Consider the following 25736-nt stretch of genomic DNA (forward strand, 5'->3'; position numbering starts at 1 on the left):
GTCGTACGTTGTTGCTAACTTGACCAACTAGCTAAGGACGATCATTGCGTCATACGTTGTTGCTAACTTGACCAATTAGCTAAGGACGATCATTGCGTCGTACGTTGTTGCTAATTTGACCAATTAGCTAAGGACGATCATTGCGTCGTACGTTGTTGCTAACTTGACCAATTAGCTAAGACGATCATTACGTCATACGTTGTTGCTAACTTGACCAATTAGCTAAGACGATCATTACGTCGTACGTTGTTGCTACTTGACCAATTAGCTAAGGACGATCATTGCGTCGTACGTTGTTGCTAACTTGACCAATTAGCTAAGGACGATCATTGCGTTGTACGTTGTTGCTAACTTGACCAATTAGCTAAGGATGATCATTGCGTCGTACGTTGTTGCTAACTTGACCAATTAGCTAAGGATGATCATTGCGTCGTACGTTGTTGCTAACTTGACCAATTAGCTAAGGACGATCATTGCGTCGTACGTTGTTGCTAATGTGACCAATTAGCTAAGGACGATCATTGCGTCGTACGTTGTTGCTAACTTGACCAATTAGCTAAGACGATCATTACGTCATACGTTGTTGCTAACTTGACCAATTAGCTAAGACGATCATTACGTCGTACGTTGTTGCTACTTGACCAATTAGCTAAGGACGATCATTGCGTCGTACGTTGTTGCTAACTTGACCAATTAGCTAAGGACGATCATTGCGTCGTACGTTGTTGCTAACTTGACCAATTAGCTAAGGACGATAATTGTGTCATACGTTGTTGCTAACTTGACCGATTAGCTAAGGACGATCATTGCGTCGTACGTTGTTGCTAACATGACCAATTAGCTAAGGACGATCATTGCGTCGTACGTTGTTGCTAACATGACCAATTAGCTAAGGACGATCATTGCGTCGTACGTTGTTGCTAACTTGACCAACTAGCTAAGGACGATCATTGCGTCGTACGTTGTTGCTAACTTGACTAACTAGGTAAGGACGATCATTGCGTTGTACGTTGTTGCTAACTTGACCAATTAGCTAAGAACGATCATTACGTCATACGTTGTTGCTAACTTGACCAATTAGCTAAGGCCGATCATTGCGTCGTACGTTGTTGCTAACTTGACCAACTAGCTAAGGACGATCATTGCGTCATACGTTGTTGCTAACTTGACCAATTAGCTAAGGACGATCATTGCGTCATACGTTGTTGCTAACATGACCAATTAGCTAAGGACGATCATTGCGTCGTACGTTGTTGCTAACTTGACCAATTAGCTAAGGACGATCATTGCGTCGTACGTTGTTGCTAACTTGACCAATTAGCTAAGACGATCATTGCGTCGTACGTTGTTGCTAACTTGACCAATTAGCTAAGGACGATCATTGCGTCGTACGTTGTTGCTAACTTGACCAACTAGCTAAGGACGATCATTGCGTCGTACGTTGTTGCTAACATGACCAATTAGCTAAGGACGATCATTGCGTCGTACGTTGTTGCTAACATGACCAATTAGCTAAGGACGATCATTGCGTCGTACGTTGTTGCTAACTTGACCAACTAGCTAAGGACGATCATTGCGTCGTACGTTGTTGCTAACTTGACTAACTAGGTAAGGACGATCATTGCGTTGTACGTTGTTGCTAACTTGACCAATTAGCTAAGAACGATCATTACGTCATACGTTGTTGCTAACTTGACCAATTAGCTAAGGCCGATCATTGCGTCGTACGTTGTTGCTAACTTGACCAACTAGCTAAGGACGATCATTGCGTCGTACGTTGTTGCTAACTTGACCAATTAGCTAAGGACGATCATTGCGTCATACGTTGTTGCTAACATGACCAATTAGCTAAGGACGATCATTGCGTCGTACGTTGTTGCTAACTTGACCAATTAGCCAAGGACGATCACAGCGTCGTACGTTGTTGCTAACTTGACCAATTAGCTAAGACGATCATTGCGTCGTACGTTGTTGCTAACTTGACCAACTAGCTAAGGACGATCATTGCGTCGTACGTTGTTGCTAACATGACCAATTAGCTAAGGACGATCATTGCGTCGTACGTTGTTGCTAACATGACCAATTAGCTAAGGACGATCATTGCGTCGTACGTTGTTGCTAACTTGATCAATCATTGCGTCCTTGAGTTTGAACTATCTCAGTGTATTTTGTTTTGTCCTGTGGTGATTTTCATTTTTTTTCTCATGTGTCTATGGTCTAGGAGTCAACTTCTAGGTCTGGGGGTCTACTAGTTGGCGGGGCCTCCTTGCCGACATGAAAGGACTGGGGACCAGCCACGGCCGACACTTGTCTGAGTCCTGTGACCCTTCTTCTGGCCATGTCGAGGCCCTGTACCACCAGAAGACCAGCACCATGCCGCGCAGTCCTTACCTGCTGAACCCTACAATGGACCACTATGGGACTATGGACCCTCATCTTTACCCTTCAGCCAACCCAGGCTCCCTTCCAGCAGAATGCCTGCTGCCCCTTAACAACCAGCTGTCCAACAGCAGCACCTTCCCCAGGATTCACTACAACTCCTACGACCCATCGGACTTCGCTCCACCTGCCGAGAGCATGGGCGGGATTGGAACCGGGACTTTAGGCGCGTCCATGTCAATGGGCATGGGGGCAGGGATGGGCATGGCGGAGCTTAGTAGACGTGCTATGATCACCAGCGGTTCAGCGACTATATCACATCACATGACCAAGAATCAAACACCAGCCAGTCTGCTGGACTTTGAGAAGCAACTGCCCGGAGGCCGGGACGGCTTCAGCACGTTACAGTTCCACCGGACGTCGGCGCTAGCAGCCGCCAAGCAGCGTACGGACAGTCCCGGTCGGATTCGCTACATGCTGCACTCTGTGCAGAAGCTCTTTGCCAAGTCCCAGTCCCTGGAGAGCCACCACATGAAAGGAAACATCAACGGGCGCTCCACGGGCAGCGGCGGGGGCTCGTCCAGCACGGAGGATGGGGGGAAGCACACCCGCAGGTCCAAAAGTAAAGACCGTGGAACCAAACCAGAAGCAACCGCCAAACGACGTCCGCGCTCCAACATGTCGGGGTACTGGAGCTCCGACGACTTGGACAGCAGTGACATGAGCAGCTTCCACAACACCATGGCCATGATGACTGTTGGACAACCCACTGGCCACCAGAACCAGAACAGATACATTCCCAGCGGCTACAACACCATCAGCTCGTCCAAGAGCAGCAGCGACATGAAGTATTCCGCACCCAGGGGTGACTTGGGAGGGTCTCATGTGGTTCTGAACGACAATGACTTCATGAAAGGAGGCTCCTGGTCTGCGCTGACTATGGGCCAACCCAGGCCACTGATCCAGAAGGGCTCAGCAACTTTAGACCGGTCCTTGCTCAAATCCAGGTCATGCCAGCAGCAGCTGGCCTGCAACTACCTGCAGGTTGGACGAAGGGTGAGTCATCCAGCAGTTTGGACTAAGGGTGCTGCAGATGGTGAGACTAAAGTCATGTTGTGTTGCCGCCTGCAGGGGGACTGGAGCAGCTCTTTGGGCGGCGGCAATGAAATCCCCTGCAGGAGAATGCGTAGCGGGAGTTACGTGAAAGCCATGGCAGACATGGAGGACAGCGACGACTCGGAGGGGAGTCCCAAACCCTCGCCAAAGACTGCCGCTCGCCGCCAGAGCTACCTCAGGGCCACTCAGCATTCCCTCAGCGAGCAGCTGCCCCTGCGCAAGTAAGCATGATGGTCTCCTTGTTGCGGTCATGGTCTCCTTGTTGTGGTCACTGTCTCCTTGTTGTGGTCACTGTCTCCTTGTTGCGGTCATGGTCTCCTTGTTGTGGTCATGGTCTCCTTGTTGTGGTCACGGTCCCCTTGTTGTGGTCACGGTCTCCTTGTTGTGGTCACCGTCCCCTTGTTGTGGTCACGGTCTCCTTGTTGTGGTCATGGTCTCCTTGTTGTGGTCACGGTCTCCTTGTTGTGGTCATGGTCTCCTTGTTGTGGTCATTGTCTCCTTGTTGTGGTCACGGTCTCCTTGTTGTGGTCACGGTCTTCTTGTTGTGGTCACGGTCTCCTTGTTGTGGTCATGGTCTCCTTGTTGTGGTCACTGTCTCCTTGTTGTGGTCACGGTCTCCTTGTTGTGGTCACGGTCTCCTTGTTGTGGTCACTGTCGCCTTGTTGTGGTCACTCTCTCCTTGTTGTGGTCACTGTCTCCTTGTTGTGGTCACGGTCTCCTTGTTGTGGTCACGGTCTCCTTGTTGTGGTCACTGTCTCCCTCTCCTTGTTGTGGTCATTGTCTCCTTGTTGTGGTCACGGTCTCTTTGTTGTGGTCACGGTCTCCTTGTTGTGGTCATGGTCTCCTTGTTGTGGTCATGGTCTCCTTGTTGTGGTCATGGTCTTCTTGTTGTGGTCATGGTCTCCTTGTTGTGGTCATGGTCTTTTTGTTGTGGTCATGGTCTTTTTGTTGTGGTCACGGTCTTTTTGTTGTGGTCACTCTCTCCTTGTTGTGGTCATGGTCTCCTTGTTGTGGTCACGGTCTCCTTGTTGTGGTCACGGTCTCCTTGTTGTGGTCACTGTCTCCTTCTTGTGGTCACGGTCTCCTTGTTGTGGTCACTGTCTCCCTCTCCTTGTTGTGGTCATTGTCTCCTTGTTGTGGTCACGGTCTCCTTGTTGTGGTCACGGTCTCCTTGTTGTGGTCACGGTCTCCTTGTTGTGGTCACTGTCTCCTTCTTGTGGTCACGGTCTCCTTGTTGTGGTCACGGTCTCCTTGTTGTGGTCACTGTCGCCTTGTTGTGGTCACTCTCTCCTTGTTGTGGTCACTGTCTCCTTGTTGTGGTCATTGTCTCCTTGTTGTGGTCACTGTCTCCTTGTTGTGGTCATGGTCTTCTTGTTGTGGTCATTGTCTTCTTGTTGTGGTCATTGTCTCCTTGTTGTGGTCACTGTCTCCTTGTTGTGGTCACTGTCTCCTTGTTGTGGTCATGGTCTTCTTGTTGTGGTCATTGTCTTCTTGTTGTGGTCACTGTCTCCTTGTTGTGGTCACTGTCTTCTTGTTGTGGTCACGGTCTCTTTGTTGTGGTCACTGTCTCCTTGTTGTGGTCACTGTCTCCTTGTTGTGGTCACTGTCTCCTTGTTGTGGTCATTGTCTCCTTGTTGTGGTCACTGTCTCCTTGTTGTGGTCATTGTCTCCTTGTTGTGGTCACTGTCTCCTTGTTGTGGTCATTGTCTCCTTGTTGTGGTCACTGTCTCCTTGTTGTGGTCATGGTCTTCTTGTTGTGGTCATTGTCTTCTTGTTGTGGTCACTGTCTCCTTGTTGTGGTCACTGTCTTCTTGTTGTGGTCACTGTCTCCTTGTTGTGGTCACTGTCTCCTTGTTGTGGTCATGGTCTCCTTGTTGTGGTCATGGTCTTCTTGTTGTGGTCATGGTCTCCTTGTTGTGGTCATGGTCTTTTTGTTGTGGTCATGGTCTTTTTGTATTGGTCACTCTCTCCTTGTTGTGGTCACTCTCTCCTTGTTGTGGTCACGGTCTCCTTGTTGTGGTCACGGTCTCCTTGTTGTGGTCACGGTCTCCTTGTTGTGGTCACTGTCTCCTTGTTGTGGTCACTGTCTCCCTCTCCTTGTTGTGGTCATTGTCTCCTTGTTGTGGTCACGGTCTCCTTGTTGTGGTCACGGTCTCCTTGTTGTGGTCACGGTCTCCTTGTTGTGGTCACGGTCTCCTTGTTGTGGTCACTGTCTCCTTCTTGTGGTCACTGTCTCCGTCTCCTTGTTGTGGTCACTGTCTCCTTGTTGTGGTCATGGTCTTCTTGTTGTGGTCATGGTCTCCTTGTTGTGGTCATGGTCTTCTTGTTGTGGTCACTCTGTCCTTGTTGTGGTCATGGTCTCCTTGTTGTGGTCAGGGTCTCCTTGTTGTGGTCACTGTCTCCTTCTTGTGGTCACTGTCTCCTTCTTGTGGTCACTGTCTCCGTCTTCTTGTTGTGGTCATGGTCTTTTTGTTGTGGTCACGGTCTCCTTGTTGTGGTCACGGTCTCCTTGTTGTGGTCATGGTCTCCTTATGAAGGTGTCTGTTACTACATTACATATACAGTATACATGTTTCTAAATCTCACATTTGGGGAAGGTCTGGTCGCAGGAAACTTGAAGAAGTGTGAAGTGTGAGGAGAACATGTCTTGTGTGGCGGTGATAATGATGTCAGAAAATGGAAGCCAAGGAAGCGCTGGCACATTTTGTCATGCCTACTCAGAATTGTAAAACATTTGCTGGAGGACATGGACAGCCCTCCAAAGTCGGAACCGATTTGGCCCTCCGGCTACATCTGCTGTGGAGATGAAATCTTCTTTTAGTAAGGAAAAGCGATCATTTCCAATGTCGTATTTCACAAAATAACAATTATAATTGGGTTATTTATGTTTGTTATTGGGGTTAAAATGCCGGGCTGTTTTCATCCAATGGATTTATTACAATTTTTGCAAGCTGGGTAGTGTTTGCTGGGGTCTGGAACAGCATGGTAACGTTTTCTGTGGTCTGGTACAACATGGTAACGTTTGCTGGGGTCTGGAACAACATGGTAACGTTTTCTGTGGTCTGGTACAACATGGTGACAATTGCTGTGGTCTGGTACAACATGGTAACGTTTGCTGTGGTCTGGAACAACATGTCTTAGAATGGCCAAAGGTATACATGTGTGTGTCCAAGTTTAAGGAAACGGCAGGCTGTCTTCTTCTAATGGATTTATTAAAATCTTTACGTTTTGAAATGCAACCCTAGCGCCTCCATGCTATGTTGATGTTTCTCCGTGTGTGCGGCGAGGGTTAGTTCTGTGTGGAAAGGTAGAGAGGAATAAATGACTAACCCCCCCTCCCCTGCTGTGAGCAGCAGAACCCTGGACGGGACCTTGGTGCAGGACATGTGGTCTCCCCTCCACAGCGGGTCCTCCCTCCAACAATTGGGCAGGTCAATGAGCAGGTCAGTGTGCGGCCCAGACAGGCGCCCGTCACGTCGGCAGAAACCATGCACCCCGCTGACTGTCCCGCCATCTTGGGGGTGGAAGTTACTGACTCTGTCCTCAGTGACCTGACCTCTCATGATCAACCTCTGCTGGCAGACATTGGCTTTTCTTTTGTCCAGCAGCGACTTTCTTCCATTGCTTCTTTGGCCAGCGAGCAGACCATGTGACCATGTGACCATGTGACCATGTGACCATGTGACCATGTGACCATGTGACCATGTGACCATGTGACCACCCAGCTTTGCATGCACTGATGCTGCTGTTATGGAAGCCAGAAATGAGATGAATTCTATCAAAACATGACTTTAGTTTTGTCCTTTTTTTAACTAAAACAAGCCTACCTTTAAATCTTGTCTCCAAACTCCACTAATTTGAATGTTAAATATGGATTTCAACCTGGGATGTCCGATAATATTGGACTGCCGATACTATAGGCCGATGCATGCTTTAAAATCCATCCATCTTCTTCCGCTTAGCCGAGGTCGGGTAGCGGGGGCAGCAGCCTAAGCAGGGAAGCCCAGACTTTCCTCTTCCAAGCCACTTCGTCCAGCTCCTCACGGGGGATCCCGAAGCTTTACCGGACCGGCCGGGAGACATAGTCTTCCCAACGTGTCCTGGGTCTTCCCCGTGGCCTCCTACCGGTTGGACGTGCCCTAAACACCTCCCTAGGGAGACGTTCGGGTGGTGACCAGATGCCCGAACCACCTCATTGGGCTCCTCTCGATGTGGAGGACCAACGACTTTACTTTGAGTTCCTCCCCCGGATGACAGAGCTTCTAACCGTATCTCTAAGGGAGAGACCCAAACAATTTGGGCCGCATGTACCCGTGATCTTGTCCTTTTGGTCATGACCCAAAGCTCATGACCATAGGTGAGGATGGGAACGTAGATCGACCGGTAAATTGAGAGCTTTGCCTTCTGGCTCAGCTCCTTATTCACCACAACGGATCGATACAGCGTCCGCATTACTGAAGACGCCTGTTGACCTCACCATCCACTCGTGAACTAGACTCTGAGATACTTGAACTCCTCCACATTGGGCAGGGTCTCCTCCCTAACCCGGAGATGGCACTCCACCCTTTCCCGGGCGAGAACCATGGACTCGGACTTGGAGGTGCTGATTCTCATCCCAGTCGCTTCACACTCGGCTGCGAACCGATCCAGTGAGAGCTGAAGATCCCGGCCAGATGAAGCCATCAGGACCACATCATCTGCAAAAAGCAGAGACCTAATCCTGCAGCCACCAAACCAGATCCCCTCAACGACTGCACCTAGAAATTCTGTCCATAAAAGTTATGAACAGAATCGGTGACAAAGGACAGCCTTGGCGGAGTCCAACCCTCACTGGAAACGTGTCCCACTTACTGCCGGCAATGCGGACCAAGCTCTGACACTGACCGCCACAATCAGACAGTCCGATCTCTACCATCCGGCGGAGGAAACTCATTTGGGCCGCTTGTACCCATGATCTTGTACTTTCGGGCATAACCCAAAGGTCATGACCATAGCTTTGCCTTCCGGCTCAGCTCCTTATTCACCACAACGGATCGGTACAACGTCCGCATTACTGAAGACGCCGCACCGATCTGCCTGAACAAGACAATCACTCGTGAACAAGACTCTTAGGTACTTGAACTCCTCCACTTGGGGCAAGATCTCCTCCCCAACCCGGAGATGGCACTCCACCCTTTTCCGAGCGAGAACCATGGACTGGGACTTGGAGGTGCTGATTCTCATCCCAGTCGCTTCACACTCGGCTGCGAACCGATCCAGTGAGAGCTGAAGATCCCGGCCAGATGAAGCCATCAGGACCACATCATCTGCAAAAAGCAGAGACCTAATCCTGCGGTCACCAAACCGGAACCCCTCAACGCCTTGGCTGCACCTAGAAATTCTGTCCATAAAAGTTATGAACAGAATCGGTGACAAAGGACAGCCTTGGCGGAGTCCAACCCTCACTGGAAACGTGTCCCACTTACTGCCGGCAATGCGGACCAAGCCCTGGCACTGACCGCCACAATCAGACAGTCCGATCTCTACCATCCGGCGGAGGAAACTCATTTGGGCCGCTTGTACCCATGATCTTGTACTTTCGGGCATAACCCAAAGGTCATGACCATAGCTTTGCCTTCTGGCTCAGCTCCTTCTTCACCACAACGGATCGATACAGCATCCACGTTACTGAAGACGCCGCACCGATCCGCCTGAACAAGACGATCACTCGTGAACAAGACTCCTAGGTACTTGAACTCCTCCACTTGGGGCAGGGTCTCCTCCCCAACCCGGAGATGGCACTCCACCCTTTTCCGAGCGAGAACCATGGACTGGGACTTGGGAGGTGCTGATTCCCATCCCAGTCGCTTCACACTCGGCTGCGAACAGATCCAGCTTTAAAATATAACATTGTAAATTATCGGTATCAGTTTCAAAAAGGAAAATCCATGACTTTTTCAAACGCCGCTGTGTGCACGGACGTAGGGAGAAGTACAGAGCGCCAATAAACCTTAAATGATTAAGGTTTATTGATAATTAACCTTATCAAGCAGAAACGGTTATAGTTCCGGTTCGAGGCAAAAAACAGGAGGAACGTTTTGCAGTGAGCAAACTCGGCCAAAAGGTGGCGCCGTAGCACACAAAACAACCCACCTTTTCAGTTGTCTCTGTCGGTGTTCTGCGAAAACGATTTGTTGAAAACGAAATATTATGACTGGTCATTCCCAAGTTCTTTGGATGACAAACATGGACCACCGAGACAGAACGGTACAATATTAAGCTTTAGGAGACCAGCCCTTACAAGGCAACAATAGCATCACCAAAAAAGAGGTCTGAATCCAAACAAAAAGAGTCATCTTATGTCGAGCGAAAACAGAAAGAAGTACATGTCATGATCCGCCTCCCGGATCATAGATAGTTTCTGTTCTTGAGTCCTTTTGTGTGTTTTCTGTTTTTCCGATCCCTAGTTTGTGCACTTCCTTGTTTGTTCGGTTACCATGGTTTCCTTATTTGTTCCACCTGCTCTGTTTTTGTCACGCCCCTGTGTTTTGATTGTTACTTTAGTATTTAAGTCTGCCTTCGACCTCACTTCGTTCCTGGTTCGTTGTTTGCTCCACGCAACATTCACGTTAGTTTTTCGTCGATGTATATGCTAGTGCTAAGTTTCGCCTTAGCATGTTACTGTTGGACTTCTGGACTACCTGCTAGTTAGCGTTAGCTTCCCGTGCGCAGGCATGCCTTTTCTTTTGTCAGTTTTGCACCAGTGTTCTTTTATTTTTGTATATTAAAACCAGCTCTTACCTGCAATTCCTGCCTGTCTTGGTCCTCGTGCATCTGGGGGTGATACAACACGCACACAATGCGTTTCCAATGTGACAGTGCAGCTGCTACTTCAAAACAGATAAGGAACTGGCCAAAACCGCTCTGTGAGCCGACAAACAGGAGCCCTTAAGACTAAACAAAGAGTTTACTAGCGGACATAAGAAGAAAAACCCAAAGCGTTCACAGGAAAACCACTCGCTGCTTTTAAACATGACTATGGACTAGGCAAGAACACTTTCAAAATATGTCATTCTCACACTGTCGGCGAAGAACAATATGTAAATTAGCCGCAGCGTTTTATAAGCCGCAGGGTTCGAACCAAAAAGTAGTGGCTTATAGTCCAGAAATGACGGTACTTAGAATGCTGAACTTATATTAAACTGAGTTGAAGTTTGAAGTTTGGGTAATAAAACGGTGTACAGCAGGGGTGCCCACACTTTTTCTGCAGGCGAGCTACTTTTCAATTGACCAACTCGAGGGGATCTACCTCATTTATATATATCATTTATATTTATTTATTCATGAAAGAGACATTTTTGTAAACAAGTTAAATGTGTTTAATGATAATACAAGCATGTGTAACACATATAGATGTCTTTCTTTCACAAAGACAAGAATATAAGTTGGTGTATTACCTGATTCTGATGACTTGCATTGATTGGAATCAGACAGTAATGATGATAACGCCCACATTTTCAAATGGAGGAGAAAAAAAGTGGTCCTTTCTGTACAATACCACATGAAAGTGGTTGGTTTTTGGCATCTAATTCATCCAGCTTCCATACACTTTACAAGAAAAACATTGGCGGCAAATTCCGTAGCTTGCTTGATTGACATTCACGGCACCCGAGGGTCTTGTGAGATGACGCTGGCTGCTGCCAGTTCATTGTTATGAAAAAATGACAGAGAGGAAGGCGAGAAACACTTTTTATTTCAACAGACTTTCGCGCCGTCCCTTCCGTCAAAACTCTAAAGGCCGACTGCACGTTTCCTATCTTCAAAATAAAAGCCCTGCTTCATGCTGCCTGCGCTAACAAAATAAGAGTCTCGGAAAGCTGGCGTGCACAAGTGATGTGCACGCCAGCTTTCTGAGGGATCGCTTGTGCACGCCAGTTTTCCGAGACTCTGTATTTAGTTAGCGCAGGCAGCATGAAGCAGGGCTTTTATTGTGAAGATAGGAAATGTGCAGTCGGCCTTTAGAGTTTTGACGGAAGGTACGGCGCGAGAGTCTGTTGAAATAAAAAGTGTTTCTCGCCTTCCTCTCGGTCATCCATCCATCCATCCATCCATCCATCATCTTCCGCTTATCCGAGGTCGGGTTGCGGGGGCAACAGCCTAAGCAGGGAAACCCAGACTTCCCTCTCCCCAGCCACTTCGTCTAGCTCTTCCCGGGGGATCCCGAGGCGTTCCCAGGCCAGCCGGGAGACATAGTCTTCCCAACGTGTCCTGGGTCTTCCCCGTGGCCTCCTACCGGTTGGACGTGCCCTAAACACCTCCCTAGGGAGGCGTTCGGGTGGCATCCTGACCAGATGCCCGAACCACCTCATCTGGCTCCTCTCCATGTGAAGGAGCAGCGGCTTTACTTTGAGTTCCTCCCGGATGGCAGAGCTTCTCACCCTATCTCTAAGGGAGAGACCCAAACTAATTTGGGCCGCTTGTACCCGTGATCTTATCCTTTCGGTCATGACCCAAAGCTCATGACCATAGGTGAGGATGGGAACGTAGATCGACCGGTAAATTGAGAGCTTTGCCTTCCGGCTCAGCTCCTTCTTCACCACAACGGATCGATACAACGTCCGCATTTCTGAAGACGCCGCACCGATCCGCCTGTCGATCTCACCATCCACTCTTCCCTCACTCGCGAACTAGACTCCTAGGTACTTGAACTCCTCCACTTGGGGCAGGGTCTCCTCCCCTCTCGGTCATATTTTCATAATAATGATCTTGCAGCAGCCAGCGTCATCTCACAAGACCCTCCGGTACCGTGAATGTCATTTAAGTGACGTCTTGGTGAAGATTGATGATCACAAATTTTTAGGTCTATTTTTTTTAAAAGCCTGGCTGGAGATCGACTGACACACCCCCCGCGGTCGACTGGTAGCTCGCGATCGACGTAATGGGCACCCCTGGTTTACAGTATGGACGTTTTTGTGAGGGAGCACAATGAAATGGAGAAAGGAGGACATATTAAAAGGAAATGAAAAAGACTCCTCAATAATAAAAGCCTCATTTCAAATATTGCTGGGATGTTTTCCCCCCCGACACATCCTCAGTCCATCCATCACATATCAACATCTTTTCATGAATGATTGAATGTTCCTGCTCTTTGACTGTGGTGCACTTCCTCCGCTCTGCAGCTGTCTTCCATCCCTCCGAGAGCTGTCCAATAACCGCAGTCTGGACAACCTGGCCTGCATGGGGGGTCCGGGCTCCCCTTTGCCCCACTGGGATGACGACGACTTCAGCACTTTGGGCAGACGGAGCTGCGTGGGTCGAGTGAGTTCTTGTCCAGGATAGTCGCTGTTGATGTTTATTGGGGTTTATTAGGAAGCCCCCAAATTGCCTTCCTCGGGCTCTTTTCTGCTCTGCTTCGCTTAGCAGATATTTTCCTGGCTTGATAAAAAAAATAATTAAAAAAAAGGCGCGGATGAATATTTCATGAAGAGCATATAGACTTTCCTGCTCTGATCAAGCTTCAAGCGACCATCTTGTATTAATATGCGGTGAAAGTGGCGAACCTGAGTGAGTCATGAACACGACTCCTTCAGACCGCCCTCACACCTGGGGAAGGGTACCAAATTTGACATGTTTGACAAGTACTGACGGGGTTTTAGCAGGTATGGATTCACTTAAAATCAAACGGGTCCGTTTGTTGATGCACCGGAGCCTTGATTTACGAACTTAATTCGTTCTTGAGTATGTTCCGCAAATGGAAAAGTTTGTATCGTGAAGCAGAGTTCCCCGCAAGATTCATTGGAAACATGACTATTTGGTTCTCGGAAATAAATGGACACTTCGAAGACACTATAATGTGTGTGTGTGTGTGTGTGTGTGTGTGTGTGTGTGTGTGTGTGTGTGTGTGTGTGCGTGCGCGTGCGTGCGTGCGTGCGTGCGTGCGTGCGTGCGTGCGTGCGTGCGTGCGTGCGTGCGTGCGTATGTTTTTATATATATATATATATATATCTATATATATATATATATATATATATATATCTGCGATGAGGTGGCGACTTGTCCAGGGTGTACCCCGCCTTCCGCCCGATTGTAGCTGAGATAGGCGCCAGCGCCCCCCGCGACCCCGGAAGGGAATAAGCGGTAGAAAATGGATGGATGGATGGATCTATATATATATATATATATATATATACACAAATGTATGTATGTCTATATATGTGTGTATATATATTTATATATATGTATATATATATATATATTTATTTATATATGTATGTATATATATATTTATGTATATATATGTGTGTATATATATTTGTATTTATGTATATACACATGTATATATATATATATATATACATACATTTATACATATATATGTACATATATATTTATATGTATATACATATGTACTATATATATCTGTGTATATATATATGTGTGTGTGTGTATATACATATGTATATTTATATATATATATATATATAGAAAAAAAATATATATATACATATATATGTACATATGTATTTATGTATGTATGTATATATATATATATTTATATATGTATATATGTACAAATATGTACATATATATATATTTGTACTGTACATATATATATACATTTCTATACGTACATATTTGTACATATATAATGTGTATGTGTGTACATATGTATATATTCATATATGTACATATATATATATATAAGTGTACATATGTATATACAGTATGTACATATATTAGTATATATATACTGTACATAGAAATGTATATATATATGTACATATTTATGTACGTATATAATGTGTGTATGTATATATATATACATATATACTTATGTACTTATACATACATATATCTGTACATATGTATATATAATTATATATATATATATATATATATATATATATATTTACAAACCCTGTACACTGTTTATTTGTCTAATCTTGAACGTGTTTGTGCAGAAAACAAACTTGAGTTGTTCTTGTGCCATGACAATAAAGTCCTATCTGATCAGTCCAACCCTGAGTCAGTCTGGCAGCAGGTTTCTGACATCTGGTGCTTGGAAGTTGAAAAAAGCCAAAAGTTGACGGCAGCCTCTTCCAATCTGCTTGTGCGCAGGACCTGGACATGAGTCATCACTACGAGGACCGCAGCTCCGACTCCACGTACCGCTCCCATTCTCAGGACCGCCCGGACTTGCCCACGCCCACCTGCTTCCGCTCCCGCAGCCACAGCTACCTGAGGGCCATCCAGGCGGGCTGCTCTCAGGACGACGACGTGACTTCCATAGACTCCGGCTCGCTCCCGCCCTCCGACGCCACCGTCCGCACCTACGCCACCAGCACTGGTGAGTCTGTCCGCTGGGAGACAAAAAAAAAAAAAGAGTAAAGCGATAAGGTATGCTGATAACTCTCATAAATCGGGGACAAAAATGATATCATATAACCATGATGACTTCCACTAGATTGCACTTGGTGGTCCTTAGGATGCACCCAGCAGTTTTTTAGCTTCAATTGCAGCCTCTTTTGCTCTCGCTAGACGGCCTTTCGACACAGTGGAAGACTTGGAAAGAGCAGTTTGGCTCTTACCTGATAGCCAATGGCTTGGACCAAGCCCCAAAGGAGAAACAGCTCGCGATATTTCTCCAGCGTTTGGGAACAGACAGACCACGCATCACACCTGCACAGACAGGTAACCATGTCCCAGCAGACCCTTCTAGTCAGCCCGTGGTGTCCTAGATCACTCTTCAAACTACAAACCCTGTTTCCACATGAGTTGGGAAATTGTGTTAGATGTAAATACAAACGTCAGTGTGTAAAGGATATCACCACATGGGCTCAGGAACACTTGAGAAAATCACTGTCAGTAACTACAGTTTGCCACTACATCTGTAAGTGCAAGTTAAAACTCTACTATGCAAAGCACAACACATTTATCAACAACACCCAGGAACGCCGCTGGCTTCGCTGGGCCCGAGCTCATCTAAGATGGACTGATGCAAAGTGGAAAAGTGTTCTGTGGTCTGATGAGTCCACATTTCAAATAATTTTTGGAAACTGTGGCCGTTGTGTCCTCCAGAACAAAGAGGAAAAGAACCATCCGGATTGTTATAGGCGGAAAGTTCAAACGCCAGCATCTGTGATGTTATGGGGGTGTATTAGTGGCCAAGGTTTGGGTAACTTACACATCTGTGAAGGCACCGTTAATGCTGAAAGGTACATACGGGTTTTGGAACAACCAAGCAACATTATCATGGACGCCCCTGCTTATTTCAGCAAGACAATGCCAAGCCACAGGTTATAGCAATGCGGCTTCATAGTAAAAGAGTGCCGGTAGTAGACCGGCCTGCGTGTAGTCCAGACCTGTCTCCCATCGAACGTGGGCGGCACATTATCAAGCCTAAAATACCACAAGAGAGACCTCGGACTGTTGAACAACTTAAGCTGGACATCAAGCAAGAATGGGAAAGAAACCCACCTGAAAAGCTTCAAAAAATTGGTCTCCTCAGCTCCCAAACGTTTATTGAGTGTTGTTAAAAGAAAATGTGATGTAACACAGTGGTGAATAGGGTTGGGTATCGTTTGAATTCGAACGATTCCGATTCCTGACAATTCTTGATTCCGAGCTAATCTTTCTGAAAGAAATAGTCTGACATTCTCCATCAATTTTAATTCTATTAACATTTTATGAGCTTTACTATAAATTCCTCACAGGGCTGTTTTTAACTAGAATATAAATATCAAATCTATGAACTTGAATATGAATATTATAAATTATGAATACATTTTCACAGGGGTACACTTTCATCAAGAGAGCTTTATTTTTGAAAACCTCATGAAAACACATTTACACACACAAGTGTGTGATGCTGCAGGAAACCTCATGAAAACACATTTACACACACAAGTGTGTGATGCTGCAGGTACTTAAACATGTTACCGTGCTCCCACTGATGGGCTAACCTGAAGCAGAAAAGCAAATAAACAATAAGAAACAACTTGCAAAACCCAGTCCTGATTAGCAGCAGGTGCAGTATAAAATCAGAGACAGTTCTTCTTTAGGAAAATGAGCATATACGCCTTCTCAGGCAGGATGCGTGAGCGTTCTGGACAGATAGTGTCTCCTGTCCAGGACGGTACACGCATTTATTTGTACTCCATGAATTCGGAGGTGCTTCATCATGTTCGACGTGCACCCTCCTAAGCACGAAAAAGTCCTGTCGCACATGTTACATTTCGCCGATTTTCATTTTTTTTAGTAAAATAAAGCCACACTTCCGACCGTCGACGCCCGCTATACATGCTTGACCGACTCACTCGGCTACATAGGCTCGGCTATGCTAAAATGCTAACTTCAGCGGCTTGTTTTTGTGGGTCGGCGGACTTATTATTTTTTTCCGATCGGCGGACTGGGTATCGAAACTAGGAATCGAAATTTGAGCTTTTGAACGATTCCGGGAGAATCGGAAAGTTAGTCCAGGTTCCAATCGATGCTCGATACCCAACCCTACTGGTGAACATGCCCTTTCCCAACTACTTTGGCACGTGTTTCAGCCATGAAATTCAAAGTTAATTATTATTTACCCCCCAAAAAATTAAGTTTATGAGTTTGAACATCAAATATGTTGTCTTTGTAGCATATTCAACTGAATATGGCTTGAAAAGGATTTGCAAATCATTGTATTCTGTTTATATTTACATCGAACACAATTTCCCAACTCATATGGAAACAGGGTTTGTACATTGTTGCCGTCGGTTGGTGTCTGGGAAAAATAGTCCATAATAAGTCAGTCTTAACGAGGTTGTACGGTATACCTCTACTAGTATAGTATCGCGGTACTAATGAATCAAAAACGGTACTATACTCTGTTTGAAAAGTACTGGTTCCCCAGAATTTTTTTTTACAGGTATGACGGAGCGTCGTGACGTAGCTGGTTTTTACTCGCAGAGGAGCACGTTCGGCAGCGCACACACACACACGGAGTACTTACAAGCAGACACAGTGTGTAGACAGAAAAGGGAGAATTTTGGTGTAAAAAGTAAAGATAAAGGTGAAGTTATAACACTGAAATGCCTTCAGGAAGTTTGTGTTTTAATTACTTCTAAATCACTAAGCCACGCCTCCATGATGACGAATGAAGTGAGTTTCTTACAAGTATCATTATCACTGGAGGAGGAGGCATAGCTAAACATGCTTCACTACACACCGTAGGAGGATACAATAGCTCACCGGCGTCACAATGTAAACAAATGTCATGGGTGGATCTACACCTGACATCCACTGTAATGATACCAAGTACAGGCATGTATCGAGTGGATACTACTATGTTTACATCGATATTTTTTATCGTCACAAAATGTTTCTATTTTTTTGTAATTCATATTACATTCATAAACTCAGGAAATCACATTCCTGGACACATGACGACTTTGAATATGACCAATGTATGATCCTGTAACTACTTGGTATCGGATCGATACCTAAATGTGTGGTATCATCCAAAACTAATGTCAAGCATCAAAGAAGAGAAGAATAAGTGATTATTACATTTTAACTGACGTGTGGATAGAACATGTTAAAATAGAAAACAGCGTGACACCTACCCTTTACATCAGTATTTCTTAACCATATTATTGTTGGTTTATTAGGTATTATATTTTATTGCATGATCCTGTAACTACTTGGTATCGGATTGATACCTATAGGTGTGGTATCGTCCAAAACTAATGTAAAGCATCAAAGAAGATAAGTGATTATTACATTTTAACAGACGTGTAGATAGAACATGTTTAAACAGAAAACAGCGCGACACCTACCCTTTACATCAGTATTTCTTAACCATATTATTATTGGTTGATTAGGTATTATATTTTATTGTATGATCCTGTAACTACTTGGTATCGGATCGATACCTAAATGTGTGATATCATCCAAAACTAATGGAAAGCATCAAAGAAGATAATAAGTGATTATTACATTTTAACAGAAGTGTAGATAGAACATGTTAAAATAGAAAACAGCGTGACACCTACCCTTTACATCAGTATTTCTTAACCATATTATTGTTGGTTAATTAGGTATTATATTTTATTGAATGATCCTGTAACTACTTGGTATCGGATCGATACCTAAATGTGTGGTATCATCCAAAACTAATGTAAAGCATCAAAGAAGAGAAGAATAAGTGATTATTACATTTTAACTGACGTGTAGATAGAACATGTTCAAACAGAAAACAGCGTGACACCTACCCTTTACATCAGTATTTCTTAACCATATTATTGTTGGTTAATCCATCCATCCATTTTCTACCGCTTATTCCCTACCGGGGTCGCGGGGGGCGCTGGCGCCTATCTCAGCTAGGTATTATATTTTATTGAATGATCCTGTAACTACTTGGTATCGGATTGATACCTATAGGTGTGGTATCATCCAAAACTAATGTCAAGCATCAAAGAAGAGAAGAATAAGTGATTATTACATTTTAACTGACGTGTAGATGGAACATGTTAAAATAGAAAATAGCGTGACACCTACCCTTTACATCAGTATTTCTTAACCATATTATTGTTGGTTAATTAGGCATTATATTTTATTGTATGATCCTGTAACTACTTGGTATCGGATCGATACCTAAATGTGTGGTATCATCCAAAACTAATGTAAAGCATCAAAGAAGAGAAGAATAAGTGATTATTACATTTTAACTGACGTGTAGATGGAACATGTTAAAATAGAAAATAGCGTGACACCTACCCTTTACATCAGTATTTCTTAACCATATTATTGTTGGTTAATTAGGCATTATATTTTATTGTATGATCCTGTAACTACTTGGTATCGGATTGATACCTATAGGTGTGGTATCATCCAAAACTAATGTCAAGCATCAAAGAAGAGAAGAATAAGTGATTATTACATTTTAACTGACGTGTAGATGGAACATGTTAAAATAGAAAATAGCGTGACACCTACCCTTTACATCAGTATTTCTTAACCATATTATTGTTGGTTAATTAGGCATTATATTTTATTGTATGATCCTGTAACTACTTGGTATCGGATCGATACCTAAATGTGTGGTATCATCCAAAACTATTGTAAAGCATCAAAGAAGAGAAGAATAAGTGATTATTACATTCTAACTGACGTGTAAATAGAACATGTTAAAACAGAAAATGATCAGATATTAACAGTAAATGAACAAGTGGATTAATAATCCATTTTTACTGTTTGTCCCTCAAAATGTAGACAAAATAATAGGTAGACACTGCAGACTAATTAGGAGTCTTTGTTTGTTTACTTACTACTAAAAGACAAGTTGTCGAGTATGTTCAACATTTTATTTAAGGACTAAATGACAATTATAAACATATGTTACATGTACACTAAGACTTTTTGTTCAAATAAAGACAATAATGACATTTTTTTTGGTGGTCCCCTTTATTCAAAAACTTATCGAAATACATTTTTGTACCGGTACCAAAATATCGGTATCAAGACGACCCTAACCCTAACATGTAATCACGATCACCATTCATTTTGATACACAGGTAGTGGACTGGGGGAGTGCCCTCTTGTGGGCATTAATGAGAACTACAAGGGCAGCCCAGATTTTGTGTGGCCAGAGCGGTAGACAATGGATGGACGGGACAAGCGGTAGACAATGGATGGATGGATGATTGAAATTAATTACATTTTCCATATTTTCATGCATTTTGGGAACCAACACAGAACATCACGTGCTGCGTGTGGGTTATCAACGACATGAAAAATACTTATTGCTCAATATTTGAATTTTTTTTTTATTTATTTATTTTCATTTTTTTTGTTGGGGTGTCCACATTTTTCCACCTGTGGCTACATACTGAAAAATCGAATTACATAAAAAAACAGTTAAACATTAGTTTATATCAGGGCTGCCCACACTTTTTCTGCAGGCGATCTACTTTTCAATCGACCAACTCGAGGGGATCTACCTCATTTATATACATAATTTATATTTATTTATTTATGAAAGAGACATTTTTGTAAACAAGTTAAATGTGTTTAATGATAATACAAGCATGTGTAACACATATAGATGTCTTTCTTTCACAAAGACAAGAATATAAGTTGGTGTATTACCTGATTCTGATGACTTGCATTGATTGGAATCAGACAGTAATGATGATAACGCCCACATTTTCAAATGGAGGAGAAAAAAAGTTGTCCTTTCTGTACAATACCACATGAAAGTGGTTGGTTTTTGGCATCTAATTCATCCAGCTTCCATACACTTTACAAGAAAAACATTGGCGGCAAATTCCGTAGCTTGCTTGATTGACATTCACGGCACCCGAGGGTCTTGTGAGATGACGCTGGCTGCTGCCAGTTCATTATTATGAAAAAATGACAGAGAGGAAGGCGAGAAACACTTTTTATTTCAACGGACTTTCGCGCCGTCCCTTCCGTCAAAACTCTAAAGGCCGACTGCACATTTCCTATCTTCACAATAAAAGCCCTGCTTCATGCTGCCTGCGCTCACAAAATAAGAGTCTCGGAAAGCTGGCGTGCACAAGTGCTGTGCACGCCAGCTTTCTGAGGGATCGCTTGTGCACGCCAGTTTTCCCAGACTCTGTATTTAGTTAGCGCAGGCAGCATGAAGCAGGGCTTTTATTGTGAAGATAGGAAATGTGCAGTCGGCCTTTAGAGTTTTGACGGAAGGTACGGCGCGAGAGTCTGTTGAAATAAAAAGTGTTTCTGGCCTTCCTCTCGGTCATATTTTCATAATAATGATCTTGCAGCAGCCAGCGTCATCTCACAAGACCCTCCGGTACCGTGAATGTCATTTAAGTGACGTCTTGGTGAAGATTGATGATCACTCATTTTTAGCTCTATTTTTTTTAAAAGCCTGGCTGGAGATCGACTGACACACCCCCCGCGGTCGACTGGTAGCTCGCCATCGACGTAATGGGCACCCCTGGTTTATATCTTTATTATACAAAAAAAAAAAAAGTCCAAGCTCCTATTAATGGCAGCTTCTTAAGTAGACTAACTTTAGTTCTTTTATAACAGGGATGTTAAAGTGTTTTACTTTGGGGGCCACATTACAGTTATGGCTGCCCCTGGATTTCATTATTAATTACATAAATTTTTTTAAGTAGACTGTCCAATTTACAGTAAAAAATAAAAAATATATACATTTTAAAAATTATACTTTAAAATATAGATTTTTTAAAAACATTTCAACAGTACCAATGTTTTTAGGGGTGTTTTTACATAAAAATCTGGCAGCTTTGTTGTCAGAATTTTAGCGTTAAATTTACATTGTTTTTTAAAACATGATATTGTTCATGGAAAAAAAAACAGTAAAACTTCTTTTCTTTTAAATTCTGGAAACTTAGCTGCCAGTTTTTCTAGCGTAAAAACAAATGTAGCGTCTTTCCATTTACAGTAATACACCGCTAAAAACAACAACCATAGATTCAACAGTCCAAAACTGGCAGCTCAGTCAACACAATTTACGCAAAAAACAGTAGTATTTTTTTTTTTAATTTACAGTAATATGCTGTAAAGACCAACGTAAAATGTATCATCATTTTTTATTAAAAACTTTATACTTACAAAATTTTACTGTAAAATAGTGTTGTTTTTATTTTTTTTATTTTTGCAACATTTTACGGTAAATGGAAAAACCGTACCACTGTTTTTTTGGGGGGGGGTTACAGAAAATCTGGCAGCTTAGTTGCCAGAATTTTAGTGTAAATTGGCATTGGTTTTTACAACATGATATTGTTCATGGAAGAAAACAGTACAAGTTTTTTTTGTTTTTATTCTGGCAACTTAGCTGCCAGTTTTTCTAGCGTAAAAACAAATGTAGCGTCTTACCATTTACAGTAATACACGTGGTTGGGGACCACTGCTGTAAAGAACAACGTCAAATGTATCATCATTTTTTATTAAAAACTTTATATTTACAAAACTTTACTGTAAAATAGTGTTTTTTTAATTTTTTTTAATTTTTGCAACATTTTACGGTAAATGGAAAAACCGTACCACTGTTTTTTTTGGGGGGAGGGGGGCGGGGGTTTACAGAAAATATGGCATCTTATTTTCCAGAATTTTAGCGTTAAATTGACATTGGTTTATACAACATGATATTGTTCATGTTTTTTTGTAATTTACAGTAATATGCTGTAAAGAACGGGCTTCACGGTGGCAGAGGGGTTAGTGCGTCTGCCTCCCAATACGAAGGTCCTGCAGTCCTGGGTTCAAATCCAGGCTCGGGATCTTTCTGTGTGGAGTTTGCATGTTCTCCCCGTGAATGCGTGGGTTCCCTCCGAGTTCTCCGGCTTCCTCCCACCTCCAAAGTCATGCACCTGGGGATAGGCCCCTCCCACCTCCAAAGACATGCACCTGGGGATAGGCCCCTCCCACCTCCAAAGACATGCACCTGGGGATAGGTTGATTGGCAACACTAAATTGGCCCTAGTGTGTGATTGTTGTCTGTCTATCTGTGTTGGCCCTGCGATGAGGTGGCGACTTGTCCAGGGTGTACCCTGCCTTCCGCCTGATTGTAGCTGAGATAGGCGCCAGCGCCCCCCGCGACCCCGAAAGGGAATAAGCGGTAGAAAATGGATGGATGGATATGCTGTAAAGAACAACTTAAAATGTAGTGTCATTTTTTTATTTAAATGATGGGTAGTTTGCTGTAAAGTTAAGTATTTTTACCTCGGCAAAAACATGTTTGTATAATACTGTATTATTTGTTGCAATATTGGATACTACTAATGTTTAAAAGGCATGCAATTTCAAGCAGTACTGTCAAAAAAAATCAAAAAATCAATGACCTTTAGTGACTTTATTGACACATATCATTTCCAGCTGTTTGCAGGCCAGATAAAATGATGCGGAGGTCCAGATCTAGCCTTGAGTTTGACACCTGTGTCTTATGATATGACTTGGAGTTGCACATCTGTCAGGAATCCACATGTACGTTTCGATACGAATGTGAATTTTCTGTGCACTAACCTGGAATAAAGATGTACTGTGCAGTTTGCAATATGTTATGCAGTGGTGCATTAAACTAAGCTATGTTGTGATATTATTCCTCTTTGAAGTAAACAATGACGGACAAAGTTGGAGCTAACTTGATATATGATATACAGTATGGCAGTCCTGCACAGAATTATTAAGTTATATGAATTTCTGAGACAACTCTTGCGTAATCATTTGAATGTGCCCGTGTGACCTTCAAGTGCAGATGGTGTTTTTAGATTATCCACACAGTGGCGCTCCCCACCACGCCTCATCAAATGGAACAGCACGCCATTGTTGCCTGTTGGATTTATTCAGATTAGATCATAAATTGGTAAAAAAAAAAAAAAGTCCTCAACTGCTTGGGAACAATTAAAACACACAATAAAATTGACTTTACGATTTTTGTCATTAAAATGCCCTCATATTGGTCACGTCATCGCACATGGAGCAGGAAAATCCGAGGCGTGCTTGAACGCGGCTGCCACGCCCCCTCTCAGACTCAAACAAAAGGCACGTAAAGTCGACGTCTTCCGTCACTCCAGGCGCCAATAACATCGATTTATGTCAACTTTGTTCCACAAATTGCCCAACTGCGCTTGTCAGCGAGGTAAGAATGTGCCGTTTTGTCACTTTTACTCTTTTAAGAGACGTGAAGGCACCTGGTCATAATGACCTAGCATAAAAGGAGATTTCGCGCTCTAAATGAGCTAATGCTGCTAAATGCTAATGCTACACAAGCTTTGTATTTGACAGAATGTAATTGTTTGGCGCCTGCAATATTTCATGTTTCAGTTAATTGGCGGTCTATTACTTCAAATTACCATATTTATTTTACATTTTAGTTTTTAATAAAAATCCACTAATAAAATGTTTCACTGTTTAAAGCAGGGGTGCCCACACTTTTTCTGCAGGCGAGCTACTTTTCAATTGACCAACTCGAGGGGATTTACCTCATTTATATATATCATTTATATTTATTTATTTATTTATGAAAGAGACATTTTTGTAAACAACTTAAACGTGTTTAATGATAATACAAGCATGTGTAACACATATAGATGTCTTTCTTTCACAAAGACAAGAATATAAGTTGGTGTATTACCTGATTCTGATGACTTGCATTGATTGGAATCAGACAGTAATGATGATAACGCCCACATTTTCAAATGGAGGAGAAAAAAAGTTGTCCTTTCTGTACAATACCACATGAAAGTGGTTGGTTTTTGGCATCTAATTCATCCAGCTTCCATACACTTTACAAAAAAAACATTGGCGGCAAATTCCGTAGCTTGCTTGATTGACATTCACGCCACCCGAGGGTCTTGTGAGATGACGCTGGCTGCTGCCAGTTCATTATTATGAAAAAATGACAGAGAGGAAGGCGAGAAACTCTTTTTATTTCAACAGACTTTCGCGCCGTCCCTTCCGTCAAAACTCTAAAGGCCGACTGCACATTTCCTATCTTCACAATAAAAGCCCTGCTTCATGCTGCCTGCGCTAACAAAATAAGAGTCTCGGAAAGCTGGCGTGCACAAGCGATGTGCACGCCAGCTTTCTGAGGGATCGCTTGTGCACGCCAGTTTTCCGAGACTCTGTACTTAGTTAGCGCAGGCAGCATGAAGCAGGGCTTTTATTGTGAAGATAGGAAATGTGCAGTCGGCCTTTAGAGTTTTGACGGAAGGTACGGCGCGAGAGTCTGTTGAAATAAAAAGTGTTTCCGGCCTTCCTCTCGGTCATATTTTCATAATAATGATCTTGCAGCAGCCAGCGTCATCTCACAAGACCCTCCGGTACCGTGAATGTCATTTAAGTGACGTCTTGGTGAAGATTGATGATCACTCATTTTTAGGTCTATTTTTTTTAAAAGCCTGGCTGGAGATCGACTGACACACCCCCCGCGGTCGACTGGTAGCTCGCGATCGACGTAATGGGCACCCCTGGTTTAAACTGGCCCTCTGATGACAGCCATGTCTGTGGTGTGGCCCTTCAATGAAAACAAGTTTGACACCCTGCTCTAATAGTTTGGCAAATATTTCATTCATTATTTATGTGCCATGTGTCGTTTTTCAATATTTAAACACAGTGTTACTGTTCAAACTGGCTGTAAAAAATGAATAAATAATAAATATACTTGTTAAAGGCCTACTGAAATGAGGTTTTCCTATTTAAACAGGGATAGCAGGTCCGTTCTATTTGTCATACGTGATCATTTCGCGATATTGCCATATTTTTGCTGAAAG

The 25736-nt window shown here is 43.6% G+C and overlaps 1 protein-coding gene across 6 annotated transcripts in view; it reads left to right on the forward strand.

The window, feature by feature from the left end:
• dlgap4b (discs, large (Drosophila) homolog-associated protein 4b) overlaps window positions 1-25736 on the forward strand; it is a 270261-nt gene that overhangs the window by 178019 nt on the left and 66506 nt on the right. For 3 of the 6 annotated variants that reach the window (XR_009802238.1, XM_061875413.1, XM_061875411.1), the window contains exons 5-9: window positions 2222-3435; window positions 3511-3716; window positions 12654-12792; window positions 14593-14821; window positions 15013-15165. Coding sequence is in view for 5 of the 6 variants with exons in the window: in XM_061875413.1 (XP_061731397.1) it covers window positions 2275-3435; window positions 3511-3716; window positions 12654-12792; window positions 14593-14821; window positions 15013-15165 (1888 nt within the window). In the remaining variant the exon portion in view is untranslated. Of the gene's footprint in view, window positions 1-2221; window positions 3436-3510; window positions 3717-6848; window positions 6939-12653; window positions 12793-14592; window positions 14822-15012; window positions 15166-23981; window positions 24104-25736 lie in introns of those variants that run through there. The other 3 variants (XM_061875415.1, XM_061875412.1, XM_061875414.1) reach the window with 3 other exon arrangements.

The sequence above is a fragment of the Nerophis ophidion genome, linkage group LG16 (genome assembly GCF_033978795.1).
Source record: "Nerophis ophidion isolate RoL-2023_Sa linkage group LG16, RoL_Noph_v1.0, whole genome shotgun sequence".
NCBI classification, from domain to species: domain Eukaryota; kingdom Metazoa; phylum Chordata; class Actinopteri; order Syngnathiformes; family Syngnathidae; genus Nerophis; species Nerophis ophidion.